Source organism: Pogona vitticeps, chromosome 5, assembly GCF_051106095.1.
Source record: "Pogona vitticeps strain Pit_001003342236 chromosome 5, PviZW2.1, whole genome shotgun sequence".
In the NCBI taxonomy this organism is placed as follows: Eukaryota; Metazoa; Chordata; class Lepidosauria; order Squamata; family Agamidae; genus Pogona; species Pogona vitticeps.
Window position 1 is genome coordinate 125,971,008 of NC_135787.1, and position 27,728 is coordinate 125,998,735.

The following is a 27,728-nucleotide window of genomic DNA, read 5'->3' on the forward strand; positions in this document are numbered from 1 at the left end:
TTTTTTGTTTAAGATTTCCCATGCAAAATTTATACTAGAGCATGAGCATGCTTTTCCAAGAGAATTAAAATCAAGTTACCACAGCCTCCTGCTGGACAAAATAGACATCGAGTACTCTGTAAATAACAATAAGCATATTCTGATTGATTGCACAAAGAGTATTAGTAAATGGCATCAGGAAAACTGCATGATTTGTAAGTGCTATAGGTTTGCAATAGGACAGCTTCCTGGAAATAAATATTCCCCATTCTCAAGGGGAAAAGACTGCATTGGGAGACAATTAAGAAATTACAGTATTTGGAGTTGATTATATCATAATAGTTGTGGGATCTCGCCCAATATCTAATTTAAAAACAAGTTTTGTACCAGACAATTCAAAATCCATTTGACAATGTTCTCAGAAAAGCAAGCGAGTAACCCAGCAAGCCTTAACGGGGTTAGGCAAGATCAAGGCCAGAGGCTAATTTTGCTGTTCATTAGCGATCTTCATGGAAAAAGCCAGTGACAGAAGCATCGTTTCTAGCCAGGAGACTTAGTGGGGTTGCTAGGTGGAAGAGGCATTTTTTGTGCTTACATCAAGTGTGTAGCTTTTTATACACTAGAGGAGTTACTTGGCAACAGCCTAGGTGGACAGCACAAGAAACATGTTTATATGCATAAATGTGTCCTTCACAAAGGTGCATCCCATTTCTGCCTCATCATAATTCAGGATCTGCTTCAAAAATACACTAGGGCTCAAACAAACTCTGTTTGAAACACCTGCCAGAATAAATCAAATACATCAGCTGAGCTGCTGGAAAGTTGCCTGAAAGGAAACATCCAGGAAGCCTGGTGGTGTTTGATTAGATTGTCTCCCTAATTAATGGCCAGAATCCTATTATTTACACCTGCCAGTGTAAGTCCAGCAGTGAAAATCTCAGTGGGGAGATGCTGCTGCTTAAGAAGGTCGTGCTTCCAATTTTGGGGGTATGTGATGTGATATGCAACAAGAAACACAAATGCTGACTTTATAATTAGTAGTGATAGACTTCTGAAGTTTGTGTGTGTGTGTTTAGTCGTTTAGTCGTGTCCGACTCTTCGTGACCCCATGGACCAGAGCACGCCAGGCCCTCCTGTCTTCTACTGCCTCCCGGAGTTGTGTCAGGTTCATGTTGGTTGCTTCGCAGACACTGTCCAGCCATCTCATCCTCGGTCGTCCCCTTCTCCTCTTGCCATCACACTTTCCCAACATCAGGGTCTTTTCCAGGGAGTCTTTTCTTCTCATTAGATGGCCAAAGTACTGGAGCCTCAGCTTCAGGATCTGTCCTTCCAGTGAGCACTCAGGGTTGATTTCCTTTAGAACTGATAGGTTTGTTCTCCTTGCAGTCCAGGGGATTCTCAAGAGCCTCCTCCAGCACCATCTGAAGTTTGTACTCCTGGGCTTATGCCTATGTAAATATTAAATTGGATTACGACCATTGTATGTGCATGAGAGGGGAGGGTCCTTGCAAAAAACAGAATTATACCTTATTTATCTTTCTGGTAGGCAAAAAATCCTTTGAATCACTTCTCATTCTTCAAAGACTTTGAAAAAAGTCCATTTTCCTTTGCTGTTAATACGGCCTTTCCAGTTTCTCTAAGATAGCTCACCTTCATGCAGAGAAGTCGAATTATCACATTAGTTTCTTGCTGTCTTTGGGAAGCCCAGATCAAAACAAGCTATATTTTGACCTACACACCTTTTTTACCTACGTAATCGTTTCCTCCTTAGATGCCTCTTGGCAGCAACATAAGCTCTGTATTTATGTAGAGAGAAGCATTACTGAGGGCATCCTGATCTTGAATCAAGCAATAAAACGGTTCAAATTGAAAACCTGGAGTGGTCAGATGAAAGATCAGTCTACAGATTTTTTTTGTTGCCTGTGATAAAGTTTCCTCCTCCTCAATCAGCTTTATCTTTATGAAGTACTGGCAACAGGACAGTGTTCTCCATTATCCCTGAGAATAGGAGGCTAGTTTAAGAGGCACAGAGATGGTTGTATAACATTGTGACTTTATGCGCTCCACTGCATGTCACAGTGTCTTTCCCCTGTCACCTCAAGGCAGCTGCAGCACTCTGTCTAATTATGAGGGGGTGCTGAGAAGCATTGAGACTTTTCCAGAAAAAAATTGAGCTAGGAAGCTGTAACTGCCGCACTATTCTACGTATTTCCCCAGGTCAATGCACTTGTGACATCTGTCCTGCAGCTTCTTCAGCCCTTGCAAATAAAATCCTCTGACTGCTGATGTAACCACTCATTTACAGCATTAGTTGCCTCCAGAACACTCTCATATCGTTGTCCCTTTAGGTGTTTTTGGAGTTTGGTGAACAGATATTAGTCAGAAGGAGCCAGGTCAGGAGAATAGGGTGGAAGGGGCATCACTTGAAAGCCTAAGGGCATCAATTTTGTCATTGTTTCACCTGCAATGTGTGATGAGGCGTTGTCATGCAACAGGATGACATTTCTTTGGCCTGGGGAAACCACTGTGTCTCCATTCCTTAGACTGTTTCTTTGTCTCAGGATCATAACAGTAGATCCATGTCTCATCACCAGTTACCAGTTTGCCCAGAAAATCTGACTCATTTCTTGCAAAATGTTCCAAAACAGCCACTGATGACTCCACGCGTTTCCTCTTTTGTTCGGTTGTCAAAAGTTTGGGCATCCACTTTGCCACCAGCTTTCTCATTTCCAAGTCGCTGTGGATAATGGCACCAACCCTCTTGCGTGATATTCTCAGATAAATAGCAATACTTTGGGCTGATATTTGGTGGTCCTCCATGATCATGTCATGGGTGGCTTTCACATTTGCAGGCACAGAGACAGAAACAGGTCTTCCACTGGGTTTCTCACTTTCAACACCAAAATGGCCAGTTTTAAAATAGACAACCTAACATTGCATATGAAGGGCCGCTATCACCCATAGTTTGTGACATTTCATCATGGATCTGCTTTGTACCTTTCCCTTGGAGAAACAGGAATTTGATTATGGTCCTATGCTCTTCCACATTGAACTTTTCTGGAGGTGCTGCCATGTTCACTTTGGACCTGAACATGAAAGATAAGTTAAAATAATAGGTACAGTGGTGCCTCGTTTGCCGACGTTAATTCGTTCCAGCGAAATCACTGTAGAGCGAAAACATCATCAAACGAAATTAAAAAACCCTTTGAAACGCATTAAAAACCGGTTAATGCGTTCCAGTGGGTGAAATACCTAATCATCCAGCAAAGATCCTCCATACGGCGGCCATTTTCGGGTGCCTGTCTTGCGAAAAATGCCTCCTAAAAACAGCAGGGAGCCATTTTGAGCAGCCAGCGGCCATTTTGAAAACCCGACGATCAGCTGTTTTGATCGTCATAATGCGAAGAATCGGTTCCCAAAGCAGGGAACCAATTGTCGCAAAGCGAAAAAAACCCATTAAAACATGTTTTGCGATCGCAATTGTGATCCCAAAAACATTGTCGTGAAGCAGATTCGCCATTATACGGGGTAATCGTTAAGCAGGGCACGACTGTAGTTGATTTTTTGCACCACTGAATACAGACAAATTGGCCAATATACCCTGCAATTTATAGCTTTCTAGCTCAATTTTTTTCTGGGAAAGGCTCAATACTTATCAACATCCCTCGTACTGTATAAGGCTAGTCTTGCTGGCCCTGTAAGTCGCCTGATGACTGTCACTGCAATACTGACTTCTGATGTGCATCACCACTGGTACCTGAACACAGCAGAGGCTCAGCTCTTTCTTTCACTTAGCACAATAATGGAGCAGAGTAATGTAAAAAGGCTTAGAGTCCCAGTATGATACATCACCTTAGAGAATCTTCATTTTAATCTAGCACAGGGATGGTGAACCTTTGATGAACCTTTAGAATTCTGGACTTCAACTCTCAGCTTTCCCAGCCTGTATTGCCAATAATAAAAGACTGTGACCACTGCAGTCAAAAACTCTCTGCCAAAAGTTAGCCACTCCTAGTATAGGGCTAATTGCAAAATCTTGAGATGACTTGGCCCATGCATTGTTAGTTTTTAAATGCAAATCCTTTTTCCATAAGGTAATGGTTAGAGTGAAGTACATTTCAAAAACAGGAAGAGTGTGTTATAGACTTCTCTTTTAGCTATTTCACCGTATATTAACAAAATGGTTTACACATGGTTTTTAGTTCATTTTAAAGATAGATTCAACAAGGAAAAAATGAGAATGTGTCAACCATTATCTTTGGGATCTGGTATAGATTTTTTAAAAAGATACTATGAAAGGATTTATTTGTATAATACATTTACAATATAATGTGATTATATTTACATTTTGCTTTAAAAGCAAAGTGCTTATTTCTGAGTTTCCAAGATCCATTAAACTGACAAACAAAGAGTACATACTGCACAACTTCCTTCAATAAGCAACAGAATCTTACAATGTGTTAATTTTCACCACAGGATTTTATTATTTGAATAATCTCTCTGTCTTCCCCCATATCTTCCTCTTTCAGCCCTTGAAAACACGTTTTAAATGAGACCTCTTTCATACTGAAAAACCTTTGCAAGTTTTATTCTCCATATCTAGCACAAACACGAACAAATAATCAAACAAAAATGAATATACAAAATGAAAGCAACAAAAAGGCGACAAATCAGTGCAGCCCATTGGCAGCACAACTCAGTGGCAGAATCATCATTATGCCACCCCGAGGATACCCAGTCTCAGGTTCAGCAGAGTTGGCTTCGTCAGTAATTGGTTGAGAGGTCATCAAGAGAACATCAGGGATCTCAACATGGGCTAGGAAAGAACCCTGCTTTGAAATCCTGCTGCCAGTCAAGAATTGACAATACTGGATGACAAATAGACAAAACAAGAGACGGAGCAAGGGCATGGCATGGCTCAACCTAAGCAAGTTCCTATGTACATGCTTTGCATGAATGTAATTGGCATAACCAGCTATTTGATTTGAAGTCTACAAAAATACTGGATACGTAGCTCAGTGGTTTAGGTCTCTGGCTGCAGAGCTAGAGGTTGGGTATTCGATTCCTTGACAAGGGCTGGACTTGGATGATCCATAGGGTCTCTTTCAGTTCTGCAGTCCTAAGATGATGTGATGATATCAGGCTAAAATATTTGGAAACCTGCTGCTAGTCAGCCTATGTTGATGATCTGACTCATTAGGTGATCTTGGATTTTAAGTGTCTATAGCTGTGTCTTTTAACACACTTCCCTCCCTGCTCTCCTTTGAAGATGAGAACCCTAAGAGAAATATGATACTTCTTTGACTTTATTCCCTTGCCTCATATTTATCTAAGATAGGCTGTTGGCACTTTCTGTTAGAATGAAGTGCACTGAGTTGCTCTTTCAATTGCAATTTTCTCTACTAAATGTTGTTAATGAGGACATAACAGAAGTTTAAAATCACCTCATTTTAAGAACTGGTTGAGGAAGTAAGGCCACCTCACATGATCATTATTTTATGCACACAAGCAACTTTGAACCTTTCCTGGTACCTTCCCATGATTTTTTTCTAGGTGCAGATACATCAAGAGCTGGGGCTGAGCATATGTGTTATAAACAGATTCAGATACCCATATGGACATCTATCAAGGAAAGTGTGGGCATTTTTGATATAAATAGTAACACATCATATGCTGCTAATTAAGGCACTGGCTTCCATTCTAAAACAAAAAAGGCAAATATCTATTAGAAGAAAATGTCAAAACAGATTACATCCAGTTTATTTATAAAAAGTTTGTACATTAAATTATGTTTTTTAAAAATGTACACACTCCTTCCTTCGCTTGGTGTCTGAGAAAAAAAATGGTACTTGTGGTTATACTGCTGTTTCCTTTGACTCTGGCAACTGTGGAGGCTGGAAGTTTATCACTTCTTTGTATGTGATACCTGGGGAAGTTCAAAAGAAACAAAAGAAAAGTATTGCTTTTCTACTGTGTGAAACTGTGATTTTCATAAAAAGATATTTAAACAATGCAAGAATGAACTATCATGAACAAAAACTGCTCCCCATAGTTTGGAGCCTCAGAACCAGCAATTAAAGTTATTATTGAATTTTCTGTTATAAGTAAACAATAATGTTAAATTTAACTATAATTACTATATAAATAATATGACATTACATAAATGATTAAAAATATTTGTAACAAAGACAGATTTGAAAGAGTTGCCAAATAACTGACCAAATATAGCTAGATCTACCCTGGTGCTTTATACTTCTGTTTGACATGCAGAATAATGAGCAGTTATTTTTTTCTTTCATCGCATGGAGGTAAACACAGTCATTTGTGCATCAAATTGTCTTTAAAGGAACTTTCAGCAATTGAAAACTTAGTAGTCCTAGAGATATTTGTGTGGCTGTATAAAACTCCATGGGATTTTCATGTGCATGTAACCCAGGGTTACTGATTTCAGATAACAATGACTACAACTCAAAAACACTTGTAGCAACTTTGGATTATGTCCAAACATAGAGGAACTTCCTCAGCAATTCAAGGGACTCCTTGCTTTGGATAAAGAACTAAGAAGAACAATGTTTAGAAGAAAACAGGTGAAGTCATATCCCATCCCATTCTATGGCTTCATTAGGAAAGTCTACAGGGGCAACTCATGGTCTAAATAGGGAGGGTGCCTCTCCCCAGAATTTCAGAATATGGCTCTTCCCTTTCTATTCACAAACTGCCTTTAGAAATCTGTGTGAATTGTAATTGAATTGTGTTATCCATCAAGGAATCTGCTGTACCTTTACTGGGAATTTTTTTTTGCTGTTTGCACAAGGAAAGGCAGTGATAACTGCCATAAAGGGCATAAATGGAAGTTCAAAATCCCTCAGAATGTTTCTCTTGCATTTTAATTTCCAAAGTTAGCCTGATTACAGCAGCCGAGGCAGGAAAAGAGTAGTTATACTCTCATTTTGTGAACCAATGTGGTTTCTGATCCTACTGCCTTCCTTCCAAGCTTATGTAGCATTCCAATGTCTCCTTTCAGTAAAGAAGTCTTTATCAGTCACTGCAAAGAAATAACTCATATTGACATTCTCTTAACTTTTCTGGCTCAGTCTTGTTCCCAGATATATTTGCTTAAAATAAACTTGCGCACCACTCTAGGAAATCCCTCTGCTTAAAATCTATGATCAGTTGGTGAAGACAACGGTCAACATCACACTGATGCCAGACCTTAACACAACAGAACTTTCATCCTTTTCTTATTTATTTATTTATTTTATTTATTTTATTTATTTATTCAATTTATATGCCGCCCAAACTACCCAGAGGTCTCTGGGCGGCTTACAATAATTAAAATTCAATATAGCAAAAGATAAAATAATTAAAATACAATTAAAATACAATTAAAATTGCCATCAGACCCACAGCTAATATAATTTCAATTAAAAGCCTTCTGGAACAGGAAGGTTTTGACCTGGCGCCGAAATGTCATCAGCGTCGGCGCCAGACGAATCTCAGTCGGGAGGGCATTCCATAGTCTGGGGGCAGCTGCCGAAAAGGCCCTTTGTCTACAAGCCGTCCCTCTTACCTCCTTAAGGGACGGCTCTTTCAAAAGGGCCCCCTGGCTAGATCTTAACTGCCGGGTAGGTTCATATGGAAGGAGGCGGTCCTTCAGGTATCCAGGGCCCAAGCCGTTTAGGGCTTTATATGTCAAAACAAGCACTTTGAATTGGGCCCGGGCAGCAACTGGTAGCCAATGTAACTGATACAGAATCGGCTTGATATGTTCCGTGGCAGCTGCACCACTCACCAGCTGCGCAGTTCGATTCTGGACCAGTTGCAATCGCCGGACCGTCTTCAAAGGCAGCCCCACGTAAAGCGCATTGCAGTAATCTATGCGGGATGTTACCAGTGCATGTGTGACTGTCATGAGACTCCGCTCGTCCAGGTAGGGCCGTAGCTGGTATAATTTCCGCAGCTGAAGGAAGGCGCCCCTGGCCACCGAGTCCACCTGGGCTTCCAGTGTTAGACTGGGGTCCAGGAGCACCCCCAAGCTGCGGACCCTGTCCCTTAGGGGGAGTGTAACCCCATTCAGGGCGGGGAAATGGCCCTCCAGCCTGTCCGGCGAAGCACCCACTAACAGCACTTCCGTCTTGTCTGGATTGAGTTTCAATTTATTAACCCTCATCCAGTCCATTATCAGGTCCAGACACGAGTTCAGCACAGAAACTGCCTCACCTGGATTGGTGGAAAACGAGAGGTAGAGCTGAGTATCGTCAGCATATTGCTGACTCCTCAGCCCAAACCTCCTGATGACCTCTCCCAGCGGTTTCATGTAGATGTTGAACAGCATGGGGGACAGTATTGAGCCCTGAGGAACCCCATGACATAACTGCCATGGGGCAGAGCAACTGTCCCCCAGCACCACCCTCTGGACACGGTCAGCCAGGAAGGAGCGGAACCACTGTAAAACAGTGCCCCCAACTCCCAACCCAGCCAGCCTATCCAGAAGGACACCATGGTCGATGGTGTCGAAAGCCGCTGAGAGGTCCAGGAGTATCAACAGGGTCACACTCCCCCTGTCTCTCTCCCGGCAAAGGTCATTGTACAGGGCGACCAAGGCAGTCTCTGTACCAAAACCCGGCCTGAAACCCGATTGAAATGGATCCAGAAAATCCGTTTCATCCAGCAGCGCCTGGAGTTGCCCGGCCACAACCCGCTCCAACACCTTGCCCAAATAAGGGAGGTTCGCCACTGGTCGGTAGTTGACCACCAGCCTTGGGTCCAGGTTAGGCTTTTTAAGGAGTGGTCGAATCACCGCCTCTTTCAAGGCGGTAGGGAGCACTCCCTCTCTCAGAGAGGCATTCACGGCCTCCTGGACCCAGGTGCGAACCCCCCTGGCTGATCTTCCAATTAGCCAGGATGGGCAAGGTGGTAGAACGGACAGATCCAAGCACCCTGTCCACATCATCAGGTCTCAACAATTGAAACTCATCCATTAATACTGGACCTAAGCACGGCGCACTGGACACATCCTCTGATTCTGCAGTAACTGTGGAGTCCAACCCACTGCGAATCTGAGCGATTTTTCCCTCAAAATGTATAGCAAACTCATCACAGCGAGCTGATGAGCAGTCCGGGACCTCCACCGGATTTCCCGGTTGAAGAAGATCCCGGACCACCCGAAACAGCTCTGCTGGACGACATTCTGAGGAAGCAATACGGCTGGAGAAATATTGCCGTTTCGCCAGCCGTATTGCCACGAAATAGGCCCGATAATGGGCTCTAAGTCGTGTTCGATCGGACTCCCAGCGGGATTTCCTCCACCTGCGCTCCAGCCGTCTCCCCTCTCGCTTCATCGCCCGCAGTTCAGAAGTATACCAAGGAGCTGTCTGGGCTCGGCGAGCAGGGAGAGGACGCTTAGGCGCAATCGTGTCAACTGCCCGGGTCATCTCCCTATTCCATAGGGTGACCTGAGCTTGTAGCAGGGCTCTGCATCAATCCAAAACTGCCTATCAAGCTTCCCAGCCCATACCTGAGCAGGCACTGAAGATGGTGCTGCAGTGGGGGGGTGAGTGGGTGAATTACGTTGTTCCCACTTGCAATGACAGAAACAGTTACTGTATTTTTGCTCCATAAGACGCACTTTTCCATTAAAAAAAAGTGAGGTGAAAAGTGTGTGCATCTTATGAAGAAAATACATTGTGTTTGGTTCCCTCTAGTAGTCAGTCTGATAATTGTCAGACCTTTTTTACAACGCTGATCTGGAAGGACGCTGCCTCAAGCTTTCTGGGACTAGGCAAAATGATGGTGGCTTAACAGACCCCCCAGTACTGTACACATTAGTAGCACTGATACTACAGGGCATCTGTAGCAGCCCTGTAGGACCAGCGCTGCTTCCTGGACAGCCGAATCACATGACCAGCCAGATGCTGGGGGAAGCAGAGAGAGAGAGAGAGAGAGAGAGAGAGGGGGAGGGAGGGAGGGAGGGAGGAGAGCACCACAGAGGAAGGAAGAAGACTCATCCAGGTACTGTAAATAACATAATACAGAGGAATTCCTGGCTGGATTGCTGACTGGTGACATTGAGGGGCACATGAGGCATTGTTGGTGAAAAGTAGGATTTGTTTCAGTTGCTCACTGAGTGAAAGGCTTTTAGTTCTTTTGAGATTTGTCATACTATTCAAAGCAACCCACTCTAATGGTATCTTAAACCTGCATTTTTGATACTTTACACTGATGTATTGCACCTTGGGGTGTCTACTTCACTCCCCTAATGGTGAACATAATTCAAAATGTATTATATAAAGTAATAGACCTTGTCACGTGGGACCACTCTGGCTAGAGAGATACCATACAACTTTATTACACTATTTGGTTCAGAATATTTTTCCCTGTTTTCCTCCTCTAAAAATTAGCTGCATCTTATGCTGAGGTGCGTCTTATGGAGTGAAAAATACGGTATGTTAGTGGCAATGTCCTGATGTGTCAATCCTGGCTTAGATAAACTGGTCTAGGTTGGGTTGCAGGAAAAGGTAAGCAATATGGAAGGGAAAAAAACTGGAAAGCTGGAAGGGCAGCAGAGGGAGGGAAGAATATAGGGACCATAGAATTGTGCAGTTTTCTAAACTCGACAGAATTTTTAGCTCTTCTTCAGTTAAATATTTAAAAATGCCTGTATGCATGACTGTGTGCAAAATTGCACTTTTCTATATTGTCACTCTTTTCCCTGAAGGTTTTCTTTTAAAGTATTGTCATCAAACATACGTTTCCATTCCTCCAGAGGAAGATCCATGTTGTCAAATGAGTCATCATATTTTTCTGCTTCATTTTCTTCTTCAGGATCATGAATGGCCTCAAAATAAGGATGTGCCAAAGCTTCTGCAGCTGTTACTCGCTTCTCAGCATCTAACACCAGCATCTTCTCTAAAAGGCTCAATGCTGGCTCAATGGAGAGAAGAGACATTCACACACAAAAATGTAATGCTTTTAATTACAATTTCCATAATTCTAGACTTATAAGACAGTGTCCCAAATTATTTTGCTTAGGATAGTAAATTGCACCAGAGTAGGCCCAATGAATCTGTGGGAATGTACATAAATGCAAGACTGTGTGATACCTTTTACTGGACCACAAAAATCAAACAAATTGCAACGCTTATTTTTTAAAATAGGAACAAACATTATATAGTGAAATGTTCAAAGAGAATAGTGAAATGTTCAAACTTCACAAAAGCTTGTAACAAGGGCGTATAATGTACCCAACATCAATTATCCTAATTATTAAGTGTCCATGCTACATACAATTTTGCATTTTGTGATACTCATATATATATATTTACTTACCTAATGGATTTGCATGCTTCAAGATGGCAGCAAAGTCTTTTTTCTGCACTTTTGGAAGGCTTTTGATATAATTTTTGGCCTTGAAAGAAACCCAAAGAAAAGTGTGTTTACAGTACGAAACAACTTCATTTATTTATTTTAGTCCTTTCCACAGGAGTTGGCCTATTAGTTTGTTGCAACAAAATCCCTGACTAGGTGACAACTTCAAAACAAAAGGATTTATAATAGCGTGAGCTTTCTTAAATGTGTTATTTTGTTTTGATCTTTTGATCAGGATTATTTAGTCTCAGAATTCACTGACTTCAAATTCTGTTCTGGTGATTACCATTAAGTGGTCACTATCACTCTAATAAAATGGGATGGCTGAAGAAAACAATATTGTACATCAGTGATTCTCAACCTTGGGTAACCCAGGTATTCTTGGACTGCAACTCCCAGAAACTCTTTTCAGTCCAAGAACACATGGGTTACCCAAGATTGGGAACCACCAATGCACATGTAGCAGATAAATATATGGTACAGTTCCATAAGCATAATGTGAACAGAAGGCTCACTCAGACCCTTGCGATGCTCCCCCCACGGGGCCAGCGGGGGCAAAATAGCAGCCTTTGCTCCATAAGACGCACAGGCTCCCCCTCACTTTTTTGGGGGGGAAAGTGTGTCTAATGGAGCAAAAAATACGGTAATAATGAAAGGTGAAAATATTACATATGGATCAGTTTTGGACACTGACATATTTTACAGTTTTACAGAATTTTTGAAGTTGAAAAAAATGGGCGTTGTTCTGTTAAACCAAATGAGGGCCCTGTGTCCAAACTGCAACAAAACAATTTTTCATGGAAAACATGTGTTCTGAAACTCAAGTTTTGAATGTCATTACTTTCAGAAGTCACCATGTTGGCTGAAATCCAACAGGAAGTCACAACTAGAGTATACCTAATGAATCAATGAAACTCACAGAGTAGCCAGTTTATCAAATCCCCAGAGATTCAAAAGGTCTGCTATAGTTGCGATTTCCTACTGGATTCAAGCAATTATATCTTTGTGCTGAAATCTGCATTATTGGGCTAGTATTTGAAAAAGAATACAATTGATTCCTATGGCCAGGTTATTCTGGACTGGACCACCATAAATGGATATAAAGGGTGGGGCAGATGTTATACCCATAGTTCAATACTTATCAATCCCATCTTATTATGGCCTGGGATTAAGAGAGCTGCAATCCAGAAACATTTGAAAGGCCACAAGTTCCTTAGACCTGCTTTAAAGTGCTAAACAGCAGTTGTGTAAATGGTGTAAATGTTCAGAAATATCACACATTGTATCACAAATACTCCTTTGGATTTTGACAGACTTCAAGCATCAAGAGTTTATTCCATGTCTGAACATTTCTCATGTTTCAAGAAAACCCACTGTGTGTTAAAAGCTACAAGATTGGGAGGAAGCATTTAGGATTTCCTGGATTTGCTATTTTTTTCACACTTCAGGAAGTGAGTTTGTGGTTTGTTTAAATACAACACATAACCTGCACATTTGCAGCCCCCACCATCTGAAATGGAGGAAGGTCGGTATTATTTATTATTCACTCATTTTATCTGCCACCTTTCCTCCCGTAAGGGACCCAATATTCAATGATACTTCTGAAAACCTAGCCCGGATCTTAAAATTACCTACTTACATCTTGGCTTTGTAGTTTCTGAACAAAATCTTGAGTTGGTGTGCCTGTAACTTTCATAATTTCTGTCAGCTGGTCCAGATCTGAATGCCAGTCAGGAATCAAATCCTTAGTCAGTGTATCACAAAGAAATCATGCTAGTAACTAATCTAATCAGTTGCCTTTAGAAGTGGAATGTACCACTAAAGTGTAAAAAGAGAAGAGTTCTATATGAACTGACTCTACATACACTAGGGACCATACATCTTCACGACCACCACAGTTGGGTAAGAAAAATCTTACAGTAATCAGGCAGTAATGGAGCCTTGTGGCGCAGTGGTTAAACTGCTGTACTGCAGCCAAAACTGCTCACAACCTGGGGTTCATTCCCAGGTAGCTGGCTCAAGGCTGAGTCAGCCTTCTATCTTTCCGAGGTCGGTAAAATGAGTGCCCAGCTTGCTGGGGGTGGGGGCAATGTGTAATTAACTTGTAAACCGACCAGAGAGTGCTTGAAGTTCTATGGGGCGGTATATAAGCGGCACACCTTGCTTTTGCTTTTTAATGGGAAGATAGGAATACTTCTAGGAACATTCACTGGCAGATCATTTCCATTTTATTTCTATGCAGCCTTTGGTCTGATGTGCTTTAGTAAAGGTGACTACAAGTTTACACAAAATGTAATATTCAAGATTGAGATAATTTTTCAATTTTTCCCATAGAACTAGCTGTAATTACTTGCTTCAAGGTTTTGAGGACTTACACGCGTCCTTGGCCTTTGCTCAACACTGGCTATCAGTAATACTTGCTGAACTTCTGGAAAGGCTCATAACCAAGGGAGAAACAGATAGGAAGTTAAACTCTGGTGGAACCAGAGAACATAAGATAAAGTAAAAGCTAGCCTTACAAGCCAAATGTCATGACCGAATAATATAGATCTCTGTCTGCAATTAATCATGCAAAACAGATGTAATTAACAACTCAGTTTTCTGCCAGGAAAATTTCAGCACGATCACAAAGCTTAAAATGGAATTATGTTTCCAGTAAGTAGCATCAAATGACATATGTATTATCAAGCAGCTAAAAACAGATAATTACTGGCTTGGTAAGTACTTTTGAACTCGCTTATTTTGGTTCTGAATTCTTATGTACTTATTTAATGCCAGGTATTCATCATGAAAGGATACGATCATTGCCTTTGAAGAGTGGCCTTCCTGTTATCATCTCAGCCATTATACAGCCTACTGACCAGATATCAACTGAAATGTGTAAAAATGTTACATTCAATTGCTGTGTGAAGCCCCTAAATTAAAAAATAAAAACTAGAATCTTCAAAGAGCAAGTAGAAATACTAAGTCTAAGTATTGTTTGTTTCTTTGGTTTCTGCAGGAAGAACAACCCCAGCACCTGATTTTCAGAAGGTTTACAAGACTACACGTCTTTTTTCTTTGCTACTTTCTGGAGCTGGCATCCTTCAAGGAATGAAGACTGTGAGCCTTAGTTGGGGATTTCCACAGGGTCAACAGTCTTCATTGATTACATTTGTGCCCCACCTTTTCTTTAAGGAGTACAGGGTTGTGCATATGGTTCAGCCTTTCCCAACCTATTCTCTGAATATGTGCAGCAACAACTGAGAAGGATGACTGGGGATAATGGAAAGCTATAAGCCAACATACTGTATGTGGAAAGGTGTAGACTGCGGAAAACAGATTTAGGAAGTTAATGAAGTTCACTGACACAATGTGAAGGCAAGCTGATCCCAAAAGAGCTTGCTCACCATATGACAAAGACTTGAAATCCAAGACTAATTGAAGACATATTGGAACTCCTGAGGGAAGGGCATGAGGCCTAGGTGGCAGAAGTTTCTTTGCAGAAAGCCTGAATGGGAGTAAACTGCTGACAGCTACCCTCTTTTTGGCTCAAAACACAATACAAAGTGACAAAGTATTCTTCTTTGGTTGGTGTGCCAAGAAACCAATTTAACCAGAGGGTAGCTTTTTGCAGTGATCTCACTTGCATATACTATACTTAAAGCAATTAAACTATGGTTTCTTAATCTATAGTCAATTTCTTAATCTAATTGGGGAAAACCAGTATTAATTTTAATGTGAAACACAAAAAGTACCTGTTTGTGTATAATGCATCCAATTTAGTATAACCTCTGGGGCTCTGTACCACCTGGTAACCACATAGCCAGTCATCTCGCTATCTGTATGCCTAGCTAGGCCAAAATCCAGAATCTGTTACAGAGGAACCAAATATACATTATATTCACAAGTCCAGATTAGCCATAAACTTTGATCCAGATTTGCTCGCATATAGAAAACACTTACTGAAATCAAATGGGCTTAAGTTGGTCATGAATCACATACATGTCTTTGACTTCAATGGGTCTGTTCTATATTTGACTAAATCTGGATTCATCCCTTTGAAAACAGCAATGAAGAGAACAAATTGTACTAATATTCTGTTATTGTCTTAGAAAATCATGTTAGAACTAGCATGTAAATATTAGTTCTGACTTTCTCATGCTCCCATTCTAACATTGGTAGTGCAACGTATCTGCTGTGCTATATTATGATCAAAAATTACTTGTCCCACAATCTCCTGCTCCTTATCAATGAAAGTTTCAAGATTAAATTGTGCCAGGGTTCTCCCCAAGCATCTGTTTTCAAAGCCAGAGACCAGCCTTTAGAATTTATGAAGGAGAAACTAATGCCATGAGAAGTAATATCACTTTCTGCTGATAATTCTCAAGGCTCATTTGACTTAATTTTATGATACCAGAAATAAGGGTTTGTCCACTTATTGGTGTGGACTGCTGTGAGGGCATGTCTCATTCACTTGCCTACGCACATGCCCAACAGCGGACCTGAGATGTGCACACCCCATCAATCAGTCATGGAAAGGTATGCAACCCTTACAAAAACAACAGTAAAATTCCAATCAGTATGTTTTGGATGTTAGAAAGGTATGGTTCCATCACGAAGATCTATTTCAGACATTGGGAAAAATGCACAGATCTAACTGGAAAGCGATAACAGGAAATATCTCAATAATTCTGACAAATCCCAGGATCAGTAATATTTAATGGGCAGTAGGAAGGGGGTTATCAGATATGAAATAATTCTGAGTTGTGAATTATGAGGCCATTCATTTTCACTTGAAAATCTCTTATATCAAATTTATTAGTATCAGAAGAAGAGTTGGGTGTATTACCGAAGAAATCCTAACCCTGCCTACAGCAAGGACATACAGTAGTTTTTAAAGTGTTTTTAAAGTGCCTTGATTTGACAGAAATACAGTGATGCCTCGCTTAGCATGGATTTTCGTCCATTTAGCGACGAAATTGCTTAGCGACGCTGTTTTTGCGATTGCAAAAGCGATCGCTTTGCGATGTTCTCTATGGGGTATTTTCGCTTTGCGATGATCGCAGGGAAGTGATCATCGCAAAGCCCCCATTTTCGCACAGCTGATCGGCAGTTTCAAAATGGCCGCCAGGAAAAAAACATGGCCACCCGCTGTGTTTATGGACGGATTCCTCGCTTTAGAGGCACCGAAAATGGCGGCACTATGGAGGATCTTCGCTCAATGGTGAGTTTTAAGCCCATAGGAACGCACTGAAGGGGGTTTCAATGTGTTTCTATGGGTTTTTTAATATCGCATAGCGACATTTTTGTTCTGCAGCGATTTTTGCGGAACGAATTAACGTCGCTAAGCGAGGCACCACTGTAGATACACTGAAGATCTTATTCATAGAAAAAATGTATCTCAGCTAATCAAGGGAATTGCTAAATAAATGCGCATGTCTTTTTCTTATCAAATCAGCATTGTGGATGCATGAGATTAGACTGGAATATGTTCTTGTAGTTCCTTATACTGTATTTGCAAAAAAAAATTATCTTCTCTCATATATATTGTGGCTTTCCTCCCTTAATTTAATAATGTTTCAGGTTGCAGAGAAATACTGAAGAAACTCAAAACCAGCCTTACACTATCAACCACTGAATGTCTTTGAAATCCAGTTTGTTTAAAGGCAAATGGAAATTAATGGCTGGATTCCTGTTGGCATAACCATACCTATGGAAGGGTGATGATGTCAGTCCAGAATATAGAACAACAGTAGTCTGAACAGTAATTCTGGAGAATACATCATAATTTACAACTCAGAATTATTTCATATGGGATAACTCCCTTCCTACTGCCCATCACTCACTCCTTTTACCGTATTTTTCCGTGTATAAAATGACACTTTTTCCTTAAATAATTTGAGAAAAAATTGAGGTCATTTTATACATGGAAGGCAGCTCTTTACCGCTGCCTTTTGCTAAGGCACAGGGCTTAGCAAAAAGGAAGGGGAGGCGTTGCTCCCTTTGTTTTGTGGGGCTTAGCAAAAAGGAAGGGGAGGAGTTGCTCCCTTCCTTTTAGCTAAGCTCTGTGCCTTCGCAAAACGCAAGGGCGCAGTGCACAGGGCTTAGCAAAAAGGAAGGGGAGTCGTTGCTCTCTTCCTTTTTGCTAAGCTCCGTGCTTTCTCAAACGGCAAGGAAAAGCAACAGTCACTTTGGCAGCCGCTTGCCTTGCCTTTTGCCAAGGGACGGGGCTTAGCAAAAAGGGAGCCCTTTGATCGAGTAGATGTTGTCTAGAGGGGCGGGGTAAAAATCAATCAATCAAACAAACAAACAAACAAACAAACAAACAAATAAATAAATAAAATCCCTGCTTTTTCTAATTTGGGGTAAGAAAGGGAGAGTCCATCTTATACATTTGGTCATCGTGTAAACAGAAAAATATGGTACTTACTTTCAAGTAATGCTGGAATTACTGATCTTTGGTGTCTTAAACTACCTTAAAACTATATGGGTGGTGGGAAAGGGGTGATCTTGAATGAAATCATTCTGAGTTGTGAATCATGTATTTTGTAAAACTACTGTTCAAACTGTCACTGTTCTGTATTCTGAGACTATGAAGTATCTCTTCCACATTATTTTTCTTTTTCTATAGAAAACGTTTTCAGAAAGGTACCGGTCTGAAGCTTGAGCAGGGGAAATCCCCAGAGAGGATACTTGGCTAAAAGTCAGGGACGTTCTACCTCGCTCATCTGCAAACAATGCCTGGTAAATTTATGCTGGCCCCCTCTCTGGGTCCCATAAGCCATATCAGGGGACAATTGTAAATTTCCCATCATCCAGCATCCTGGCATCCACCAACCCATCCTATGGCTCTTTCCTGGCTGCACATATAAGAATCCTACCCCATCTGGAGAATTTCTGAGACAATTCAGTTGGGCTTTCAGCTGCTCAGGCCAAATCTCACTGTGCTGCAGGCTCTTGGCTGCACTTCCTCCTCCTCCTTTCACTCTTGCTCTGGGGTATGGGTCTCCTCTAGGCTGCAAACCATTAAAGGATAACCAGAGGCACTGGATTGCAACCAGCATGAATAGGGAACTCCCAAATCAATCTGCAGCCCCTGTGTGAACACTGCAACGTCAGATGTAATACAGGCTGAGAATCAAATCTTAGCAAAGCTGAATCATTCCAATTTAGTTCTCCAGTGTAGCCGCACCCCAAGATGGGAAAGGCTTACTTTACTAGCTTCAGCTCACTAACCTTGCCAGCTGGCTTCAAGTGGTTGTGTGAGAAAAAACCGGCAACCAAGCTATCCAAAAACCATTCTCCTAATGTTCTATATTCTGTTCTCATTTCCATGGAGAAACAGATACTTCAGTCTCAAATAAGCACTTTTTGCAAACAGATGTGCAAAGAAAACAATCTCAACCTCTCTCTGTCTCTGACATCATCACTAACTCTCCAAGTTGAAGCCTTGTCCATGAAACAATGGCTTTGTTTCAAAGAAATGCAGATGCCCTTGATATATGTGCTTACATGAAGCAGCATTTTGGCAAAGAACAAAGAAATTAAAGCGAAAAGGGACCATTCACTATATATTCGAACATTGGATTGGGGGAGAGATTCGGAACATGGTACCTCTGTATACCAGCTGTAATGGGGATTCCACCCACCGACTACATTTTTTAAAAAACAGTGCCATTAAATTATAAAAACAGCAAAACTCAATATTAGTCCTCTCACTTTCATTTTACTTGAGAATTCAGGAGAAACCACCTGGAGGCTGCAATTGTTGCCTCTCCTTCCAGCACCTGCTGCCTGACCCCAGTGGCTCACCTTTCCTGGGGGTAGGGCCTGCCATGTGGGATAAAGGTCTGTCAACATGCAGATAAAATATTCCATTATTTCAGCAGAGATGAAAGCAAACTGCCAAAGAATTGAACAAACATTATATTTGTTCTACCTAATATCCTTCCAAATCTCCCTTACAGCCATTTCCATTTCTTCAAGCGCCTGCAGGTTCATACTGCAGGTTCATTTATGCTGTTTCTTTTAAAAAAGGCAGATTGACATTTCTTACCTTCAGTTCACAGTCTTCATTTACTGCTAGGTTTCCAGGTTTCAAGTCCTACAAGTACATGATTAAAAACAACCCTGAAGTGGAATTCTTCATACACAGTACAAATGCTTTTTTATTTTTTTGAGAAAAAGCAGTGTTTCAGATTCCTTGACAATGGGAGCTAAAAATAAACAGTAGTAACCAGAATGCAACTTAAATTGAATTGTTGCCCAAATCTGAACACAGAGGGATGCCTGTGTGATCATACAAGCCTCTGCCTATAGTAACAAAAATAAAAAGCAGTAATGTTTAAAACTTAAACTGAGACAACTCAAACCTCAACTTGTACTGTAAGTACTGTAAAATTGCCTAGTGGATTTCTGTAATTGAAGACTTTGCAATGAAATTTTGAAAATGGACTCCAATCTTCTGCTATCCCAGAAAGTAATCCAAGGCCTCACCAATGTTGTGCTAAGGCAAGGTATACTGGATACAAGTCCGGGCCTAAAGAGGACAGGCCTGACATGCTGGTGTTATCACTCTCAAAGAAGACAAGGATAAGACCTCATCTCATGCCATCAGCTGTGCTAGTCTCAGAGTAAGGCCTGGCAGGAGGTGGGCTGAATGTTGTTGGCACCTTCTAATTTGTGGTACAAGGTTGTGACATCTTCACTGAGTGAACTAAAAAAAATCATACACATACAGTACAAAGAAAGACAGCATTCCTAGTAGTAACAGGTAAACTGTGATCAAGAGTGCCCTGCCACTGAATGATGAGGTAGACCTCCTCAACTTGGACAATGAGCTATCCTGCTGGTAATTAACTCCCAAAAGGTGTTCTTCACTTCACTACACGATCATTTTAAATAAAGCATATTCAGTCTCCTTAGAGTTGAACACTTGTTTGGACCATGTGGTACCTCTCTGGTTAAAGAAATCATCTAGAACAGGAGGGGGTATGCAGGGGGTGGGAAGAATCGGAATTCAGCTGATCCTTGGCCAAAGTGCCACATGAAAACATTTCACCTGGCCAAAGAACTGATGATGTCAGGGTTTGCAGCTCTTGCTCTGATGTACTGTAGCCCACACCTCTACTTGTTTTCTGTTCTTTGCACCTGCTCTAGGCACTAGGTAATAATTACTAAAACTGTGTAATAAAACAGTTACTCTTCCTACTCTAGCTAAGTGTGAACACACAATGGTAAGATCATTTTTAAAATATCCCATAAATGAATTCAAAACAGTCACATAGCCTATTATATTAATGTAACGATCCTTCAGTTTAGCAGTACTAATACAGATTGTATCGTCAGTATCAAGGCAATAACTATTCATTCCTGTGCACTGTAAAAGGTTACTGCATCGATCACCAGATATCTCTGCTGCCTGGTATCTATCTGTGTTCTAAACCAGTTGCTCCCTTGGTTTGCTTCTTTCCAAAAACAACACAAAAGAGTAAACCAACAAAACCTGAAAGGAGATACTTCACTTACCCTATGAATTATTCCTGAGGAATGAATATACTATGAGGAGATAGAGAAATACAACAATTTATTTATTTGATAATGAAAATATATTGATCATACAGTATATATCTATGATGCTATTGTATAAATTTTAAACCTAGAAATGAAGACTTGACAATTGTTAGTGAGGCAACCAGGCAAAGTCTTCCTTTCAGAGGACAACAGGAAGCACAAGTCTTGTCTTCTGAAAAACAGAGCACTTCTTCCTGTAAATATTATATCTCATGCCTTCATACCAATACTCTCTTTTATTTACACATGCAGGAAACCACAGACTTCCAACTAACCTCCCTCTCTCCCTCCTTCTCTCTCACACACATTCTTTTTACTGCAAAGACTAAACACAGATAAAATATATATTCAAAACAATACATTTTATACGATGGGGATGTGGAACAATTTCCAGAGATCTGGAGGTTTAATCTGCTTCGCCAGTCTATGGAAAGATGCATCCTAGTCCCCTAACCTCCATTTCTTTTTTTTTACTAATGAAAAAGCCCCCTTTCAAATTCTGGCAGCAATTTATTTCCTGGCGGGGAGGGGGGGGGACAGTGTACAGCAACCCAACATGTCACGGAGGGCACAGGGGAACTTGAATTGCATTATTGTTTTTATTTTACTCCAATTAGAGTCCTGTTGGAGCTGGAACTTGCCATTACTCTTGAGTTTTCCACACCAGCATTAATTTATATATTTTAATCTTTGTCTTTACTTCTTCTTCCACTAGGTGGGGGCAGGGAGGGAGCTGCTGAGAGTCCAGGAGTCATTTACATGCTCCTCTGGATCTCGGTAGGCCACATCCACCCATATTTCAAAACCAGAAGAAAGCTGTTTCTGTTTTAGAACAGGAAATACTACTTGGGCCCCCAAATGGGGAGGGGGGAATAACCTTTAAACAGCCATGAGACATCCCTCCAGAGGAGACTAAAATTGAGTTAATTGTGTGAGTGACTACACAGCAAGAGAAATGCATATTCACTCACATTAATGTGCTGTCAAGTCACACCAGGGAATTTGGGTCTGTTCGATTTAAGTGTCCACAAAGCAAGACAGGAGAAAGCCTTGTTTGCAGCTCTACTGGAATGCTGTAGCAGGTGTGGTTAGAAGGAACTGCCTTGACAAGCTATAACAAGGGGTTCCTTCTTCGGTTCCCTCATCTTCTTAGCCTTTAAAAAAAAGAAAATTATGCCCATTGAAAGCTCTGTTCTTAAGGTGTTTAAGTTTAAGTGAACACATGCCTGAACCAATGCAAATAAATCTTTTTTTCCCTTTTCTGTTTTGTTAAAAGAAGCACCAGTGGTGGTGGTGGTGGGGACTCAATTTCAGGTGGAAAACTCCAGACTGATTTGCATTTCCCTTTGCATCATGTGGTCAATGGAGAGGGAAATGTGAATCAGCCCTCTTGCAGCATGCCCATTTCACCAATAAAGCCACACTCTAAGGAGGTTCACAGAAGGAAGGTTTTCCACCTGTTTGGCCCCTCTGCACTCCATCCAACATTGTTTAGGATGGTCTCCTGCCTTTGAAAAGGGATGCTGAGAGACAAAATATGGGAACGGTATATGGGTTTCCCCCCTTTAATTCTCAGAATTATGTCCATAAATGGGCTGAGGATGCTGGGTAATCTAGTCCATAAATTAACATTTGTAGGCTCTTGCCAGTAGTTGCAGGGAAAGGGAGTGTTAGAATGAAACACACACGTTAGTGGTATTTTAGAAACACAAATATATTGAAGCTGCTTCATGCAGCCAGCCCTTTTCATGTACTGTGCTTCTGCATGTTGTTTTTCACCATGAGATTGCAGACTACGTTTGAGATAAAGAGCAACTGAGTATAATTGAAGGACCTTGTGAGCAGATAAGCTTAGGCAAATAATATCAGAATGGAACACACACACTGTATATTGAAGAAAACAATAGCTTAACAGCACAAAGGTGAACCAAGGACAATATAAGCAGGTTTGCGTGATCAGTGTTCAGGTTCAGAGATGTCCCCCAAAGTAAATAATCTTCTGTTGATTTTTCCAGATAGACTATGTTTGTTTAAGTTGAACACAAAGTAGACAACAAATCCAGCATGTAATAATCTGTGTGAAGCAGGCAAGGAAATAACATCTCCATTATGGTCTTGCTGAGCATCCATGTGGAGCTGAAGTTGATTTAGTGAGACATGGACATGCAAGTCTCTACTGAAAACATCTGGGAGTCATCAACAGTGGAAACTGTGTTTGTACCGGTCAAGTCGCACTGCTCTGATAGAGGACAAATAGGCCCATTAAACTAAAGACAGTACAAGAAAGGACTCTCAAGTTGACAATTATGTTTGCAAGGGGTAGGTCAAGCTATCTCTTGCTGCCTCCCTGTGGACTTTCTGCTATTCTCTCTGATATACGTAGAAATACAGAAAACATCACATCCTTGTATGTTATTTTAGGATGTTTGTGCCATGTTTCCAGTCTAGCTACCATGTTCTTCATATGGTATGAAGAACATTCCAGTAAACATTTAAAATCCTACCGAAGATGCCAGATAAATATGCTCACCTCCATTAAATCTACCCTGGTGGGCAAAGTGTGGCCTCAAGGCTGTTTCTGATGTCACCCTGGCCTCATCAGACAATTCCCAGAAGAAATGTGCTCCTTCCCCAGCAAGAAATAGATCCTTGTAGCCATAATTAGGTCACACCCAGCCGCTTCCATCAAGAATATCAACCTTTCAAAATCTGAAGTATACCCCCAACTACTTCCAGTTTCATTCTTGTAACTTTTTTTGCCATTCATGACAATCTGTTCAGCCATGAAAATTGGCCCCCAGACCCACCAATGTTGCCCACCCTCATTTGAACCAAAGAAACAGGAAAACACAACAATTTCGGCAAGAAGTAGACTACTGCAGAAGTGTTCAACAGTTAGTGACAAGTTTGTCTTACAAAAAAGGAAAGCAATCCTTTCAGTCAAAGGATCAAGATGAATCAGGACATATTTTGTTTTGGTCAAAAACGATTCAAAGGATAAAGCTGGTGTGTGTGTGTGTGTGTGTGTGTGTGTGTGTATGTATGAGTCCTCACCATGACTGAAAATGGGATGCTGACCCACTTTATTTTTAAATTAGGCTGCCAGAAGAACTTTTATCTTCTTGTTATGTAACGTTTTTGCATTTTCGTTTCTCACTGAGGTAATGGGCCACTGTGGACATTCATGAGAGGCTATGAGCAATGGGGAAGCAAGACTGTAACATTCCCACCCACCAGGTATTATTGTCCTTCCTCTGAACTCACCACAGATGGCCCAAATTGCACAACTGATTCAAAATTGCCCATTTTAAAGAAAAGAAGCAAAGGAAAATAGTTGAAGCCATGGAAGACAAATATGTGTTAAAACACCATAAATTTGGACTCAGAAATGACAAACCCGCCACAAAGAACTGGGGGAACAAAAGGGATTCAATGTAATTAAGGCATATATCATGTAGGTACAGCTTATTTCACTTCCTTGCTTCTCAGTAAATATCCGTTCAATAAACCTAGCAGAATTCTATGACAAAATACATTTTCTTCTTCATCTTTCTTTCTGCCACTTCCACTGAACTAGTGAAGTGCAGATATCTTTTCAATATTAACGGGGGAGGTAATATGTGTTAAAAATAAAAATATGAAGGAATTAAATATTGAAATTTGCCTGGTACACTAGCATTTTGTTTACCTCATCTTATGCGGCCTTTTCATTCAGCTGCTCAAACTGTTTCTATGTATAGATGCCCTCATTACCTAAAAATGAATACAGTTGCTACAGAAGAAACCCCCTCTGTTTTAGCCAGTAAATCTAGGTCAAGATGCAATCTGAAGTCCTAGCTACTTACACGCTTTATTTAAAGGAACTGTTCGTTTAACAAATTTAGGGTATTCTAATCCATATCACCAGATGCAAAATCTGAAACCTGTCCATCTCCAAGCAGATTCAGCAGTCTTTATTTTGGAATTTCCTTGAAACAAGTAACCTGGCCTGTATATCTAGCCATGGATTTTGGAACTTCTGGCTGAAAGCCTGTTGCCGCAAGTTACATCACATAAAGCTAACATCATCAGCTATGTTGATATTTTGGAAGAAAAATATATCTGATTTCTCTCCAGAAAGCCTTGAGGCTCCTATGGAACACCTTTCATTATTGGAAAGCTGTTGGAGACTTGGGGTGTGTGTGTCTTTAATCCCTATTGCTAGAATGACTCTACTGGCAGCAGCAATTTTGGGTAATTAAGGACTTCTCCCTTCTATCCCACAGCCCCCCCAAGAGCTTCCTGATGATGAAAGATGTTTCATGACAGCCTCAGGACCTTCAGGGGTGAAATCAGAAAGGTTTATTCCAAAAGATTGCTGATGACATCAGCCTTATGCAGAGTAACGTATGCCACAGGATTTCAGTCTTTATGTTTTTCCCCTCTACCCTCTTCAGTTCTGTAATGCCCAGCCTGATGAAGACTCGTGCAAAGTTGAAAGCTAGCCTTTGTGTATGAGATTTTAGTGGTGCAACAAAGATATTATCCAGCCTTCCCTTTAGATTGTGTGCAGGCACCACTCAGCTTTTTCCTTTTTGTTTTTAATTCAAATATCCAAAAAATGGAAGAAGGAATTTCCATTCTTCAAGTTTGCAGAAGTCAGACTGAGTTGAAAAGCAATCTATTTCTTATTTAAATCAATGGACAATTTAATTGAATGGTTTCATATCACAGCAAGCCATGATTCCTGACCTACTAAACCATATTGTCCATAAGTAGCATGCTGGTACATATAGTCCAACTGTTCTTGCTTTACCTTTCTTTTCCCATAAGTGGAAAACAAATCAGGAAACTTTTGCTGAGCAGAACTTCTGTTACATATGAAGTTAGAATCATGGTTTATTGTCCCCAAACAAGTCAGGATTTGTAATTAAAACCTGTAATCCACATCATTCAAAGCTGACTTGTGTACCCCAGCTTGGGAATAGACAACCATGTCCCATGTTCAGATATAAGACAAAGTAGGCTTAGTGGCACCTTCTTAGTTTGCTTATACACTTATGCAAACAGTGTAAGCAATGGGATGTATGTGTCAATATTCTGCTCACTGCATTATGGTTCAATAAAGCAGGATCCACTGCTTACTGTGATCTGGGAATATAGTCAATAACCTGAATAGAATAAACTGCATGCTTAAGAATGTTGCTTTCATCTATGCTATAAATAACTAATGGAAGAAAAACAAGTAACCATTCTACATATTAAAACCATCAAACTCTTTGTCTTCTTATGAGTAAATTAAGTACAGTATGTAGGTTGTAGTAAATTATACTTCAACATAAGATTTGGAGAGAATCTGATACAGAAGTAACATGAAAACTAGCCATATTTCTCTAGAAAGTGAGCATGGAAAACTAGGCATGCTGGCTTGGAGATTATGAAAATTGTAATCAAAAACAAACAACACCTCTTCCAAGCTCTATTCAAAACCAGGGCTTGCAAACGCATTTCAAAATGTCATTTCAAATTCTGTTTAAAAGGGCAATCTTTTCTGATGTTGAGGCAGATCTATCTCTATACTGTGGGTAAAGTAAATAATGGAAAGGACTGAAAATTTGTGTGGAAGAAAGCAGAATTGTTTTGGATCCTATGAAAAAGTGAGGGTATAAACAGCAAAATACAGAAAGATCTAACCTTTAAGCCTTTTAATATTTGATAGACTAGAAACTGGATCCTGTCTTCAGTTAGTTTCTCATGCTTCATTATTTTACTCAAGTCTGTTCCCATAAATGGCATGACAAGGTAACTAAAAAACAAACAAACCAAGGGAAATCAGACATAAAACAATGTCATTTGTGTTCTGAAAAGTAATCATAATAATAATACATTAGTATTACAAAATATCATTTTAGGCAACTGTTTTACTGATTATAAAAACACTAAAAATGGTTGCAGTTACTAATGGTGCAGTATTTTGAAAATGCTTAATGCAAGCCTTTTTTTTTTCTCGACTGAACATCACACTTAGTCCATTTGTTTTAGAAAAGAATCCTAAACACACTGCCAGAACCAGGAAGGAAATACCAGTGGGAAATAATGTAATCAAAATGACAATATTTTATACTATCACGTGTTCATGGTTGTATTTTGAAGGAAAAAAACGGATTGATTCAATGAAATGTTGAGTGGTTTCAGAACGATCTATTATAGAACATGGATGGGAGGGAAAGGGATGACATGGAGAGAACAGGAATTTATTGTTTTCAATTGGGTTTTTTAACAAGGAATTTAAATACACAGCAAAAAAAGCTGGATTTTATTTTTGTAATACTTCTTTGTTTAGATGAAAAGGCAGGAACAAACTGCTTGGATTCAGAAGTATCTACATGAGCACAAAAGCAATTCCACCTTGCACAAAGCAGCAGCTTCCGTTGACTTCCTCCCATATCATAATTGACACCATTTTAAACAGGCTCCCAGCCCTTGAGATTGGCTTTTGAGGGAAGCACTACAGGCTACGCTAATGAAGACAAAGCAAGAAGTGGAATGGTCTTTGCAGTTCTTAGGATCCATGCTGATACCTTGGTAACTATTTCATCATTGAAGAGAGAAACAGAAGCATTTCTAAGGCCTGAAGGGTATGAAAGCAAAACAACCAAAACAACCACATTAGAAATGGAAAAATCATTTTCAGATCTATAGCCACAAGTTAGCTAAAGAGATATTTTTGGATGTCTTGTCAGATGTCTATTTTTTGGATACCATACTGATGTACAACATGTTCCTACATATGTTAACTTACAATTAAAACCCACTGTCTTTAATTACAATTAAATCCCGCTGAACCC

At 40.5% G+C, this 27,728-nt stretch overlaps 1 protein-coding gene and 1 long non-coding RNA gene across 7 annotated transcripts in view; one reads left to right on the forward strand and one right to left on the reverse strand.

The window, feature by feature from the left end:
* Positions 1-4,551: 4,551 nt before the first annotated feature.
* The window catches only part of LOC110089645 (mitogen-activated protein kinase 12), a 38,741-nt gene continuing 15,564 nt past the window's right edge, over positions 4,552-27,728 (reverse strand). For 3 of the 6 annotated variants that reach the window (XM_078376761.1, XM_078376760.1, XM_078376758.1), the window contains 10 exons: positions 26,575-26,686; positions 20,857-20,886; positions 19,385-19,432; positions 18,210-18,344; positions 15,084-15,198; positions 14,146-14,217; positions 12,986-13,065; positions 11,308-11,386; positions 10,729-10,902; positions 4,552-5,905 (listed from right to left, as the gene is read on the reverse strand). In XM_078376761.1, the coding sequence (XP_078232887.1) occupies positions 5,835-5,905; positions 10,729-10,902; positions 11,308-11,386; positions 12,986-13,065; positions 14,146-14,217; positions 15,084-15,198; positions 18,210-18,344; positions 19,385-19,432; positions 20,857-20,886; positions 26,575-26,676 (906 nt within the window). In that variant the 5' untranslated portion in view covers positions 26,677-26,686 and the 3' untranslated portion in view covers positions 4,552-5,834. The remainder of the gene's footprint in view (positions 5,906-10,728; positions 10,903-11,307; positions 11,387-12,985; positions 13,066-14,145; positions 14,218-15,083; positions 15,199-18,209; positions 18,345-19,384; positions 19,433-20,856; positions 20,887-26,574; positions 26,687-27,728) is intronic. The other 3 variants (XM_020812860.3, XM_078376759.1, XM_020812861.3) reach the window with 2 other exon arrangements.
* Positions 10,815-14,280, forward strand: LOC110089647 (uncharacterized). Its single transcript, XR_002302248.3, has 3 exons — positions 10,815-10,941; positions 12,660-12,871; positions 14,125-14,280. It is a non-coding gene; the product is annotated as an uncharacterized LOC110089647 (long non-coding RNA).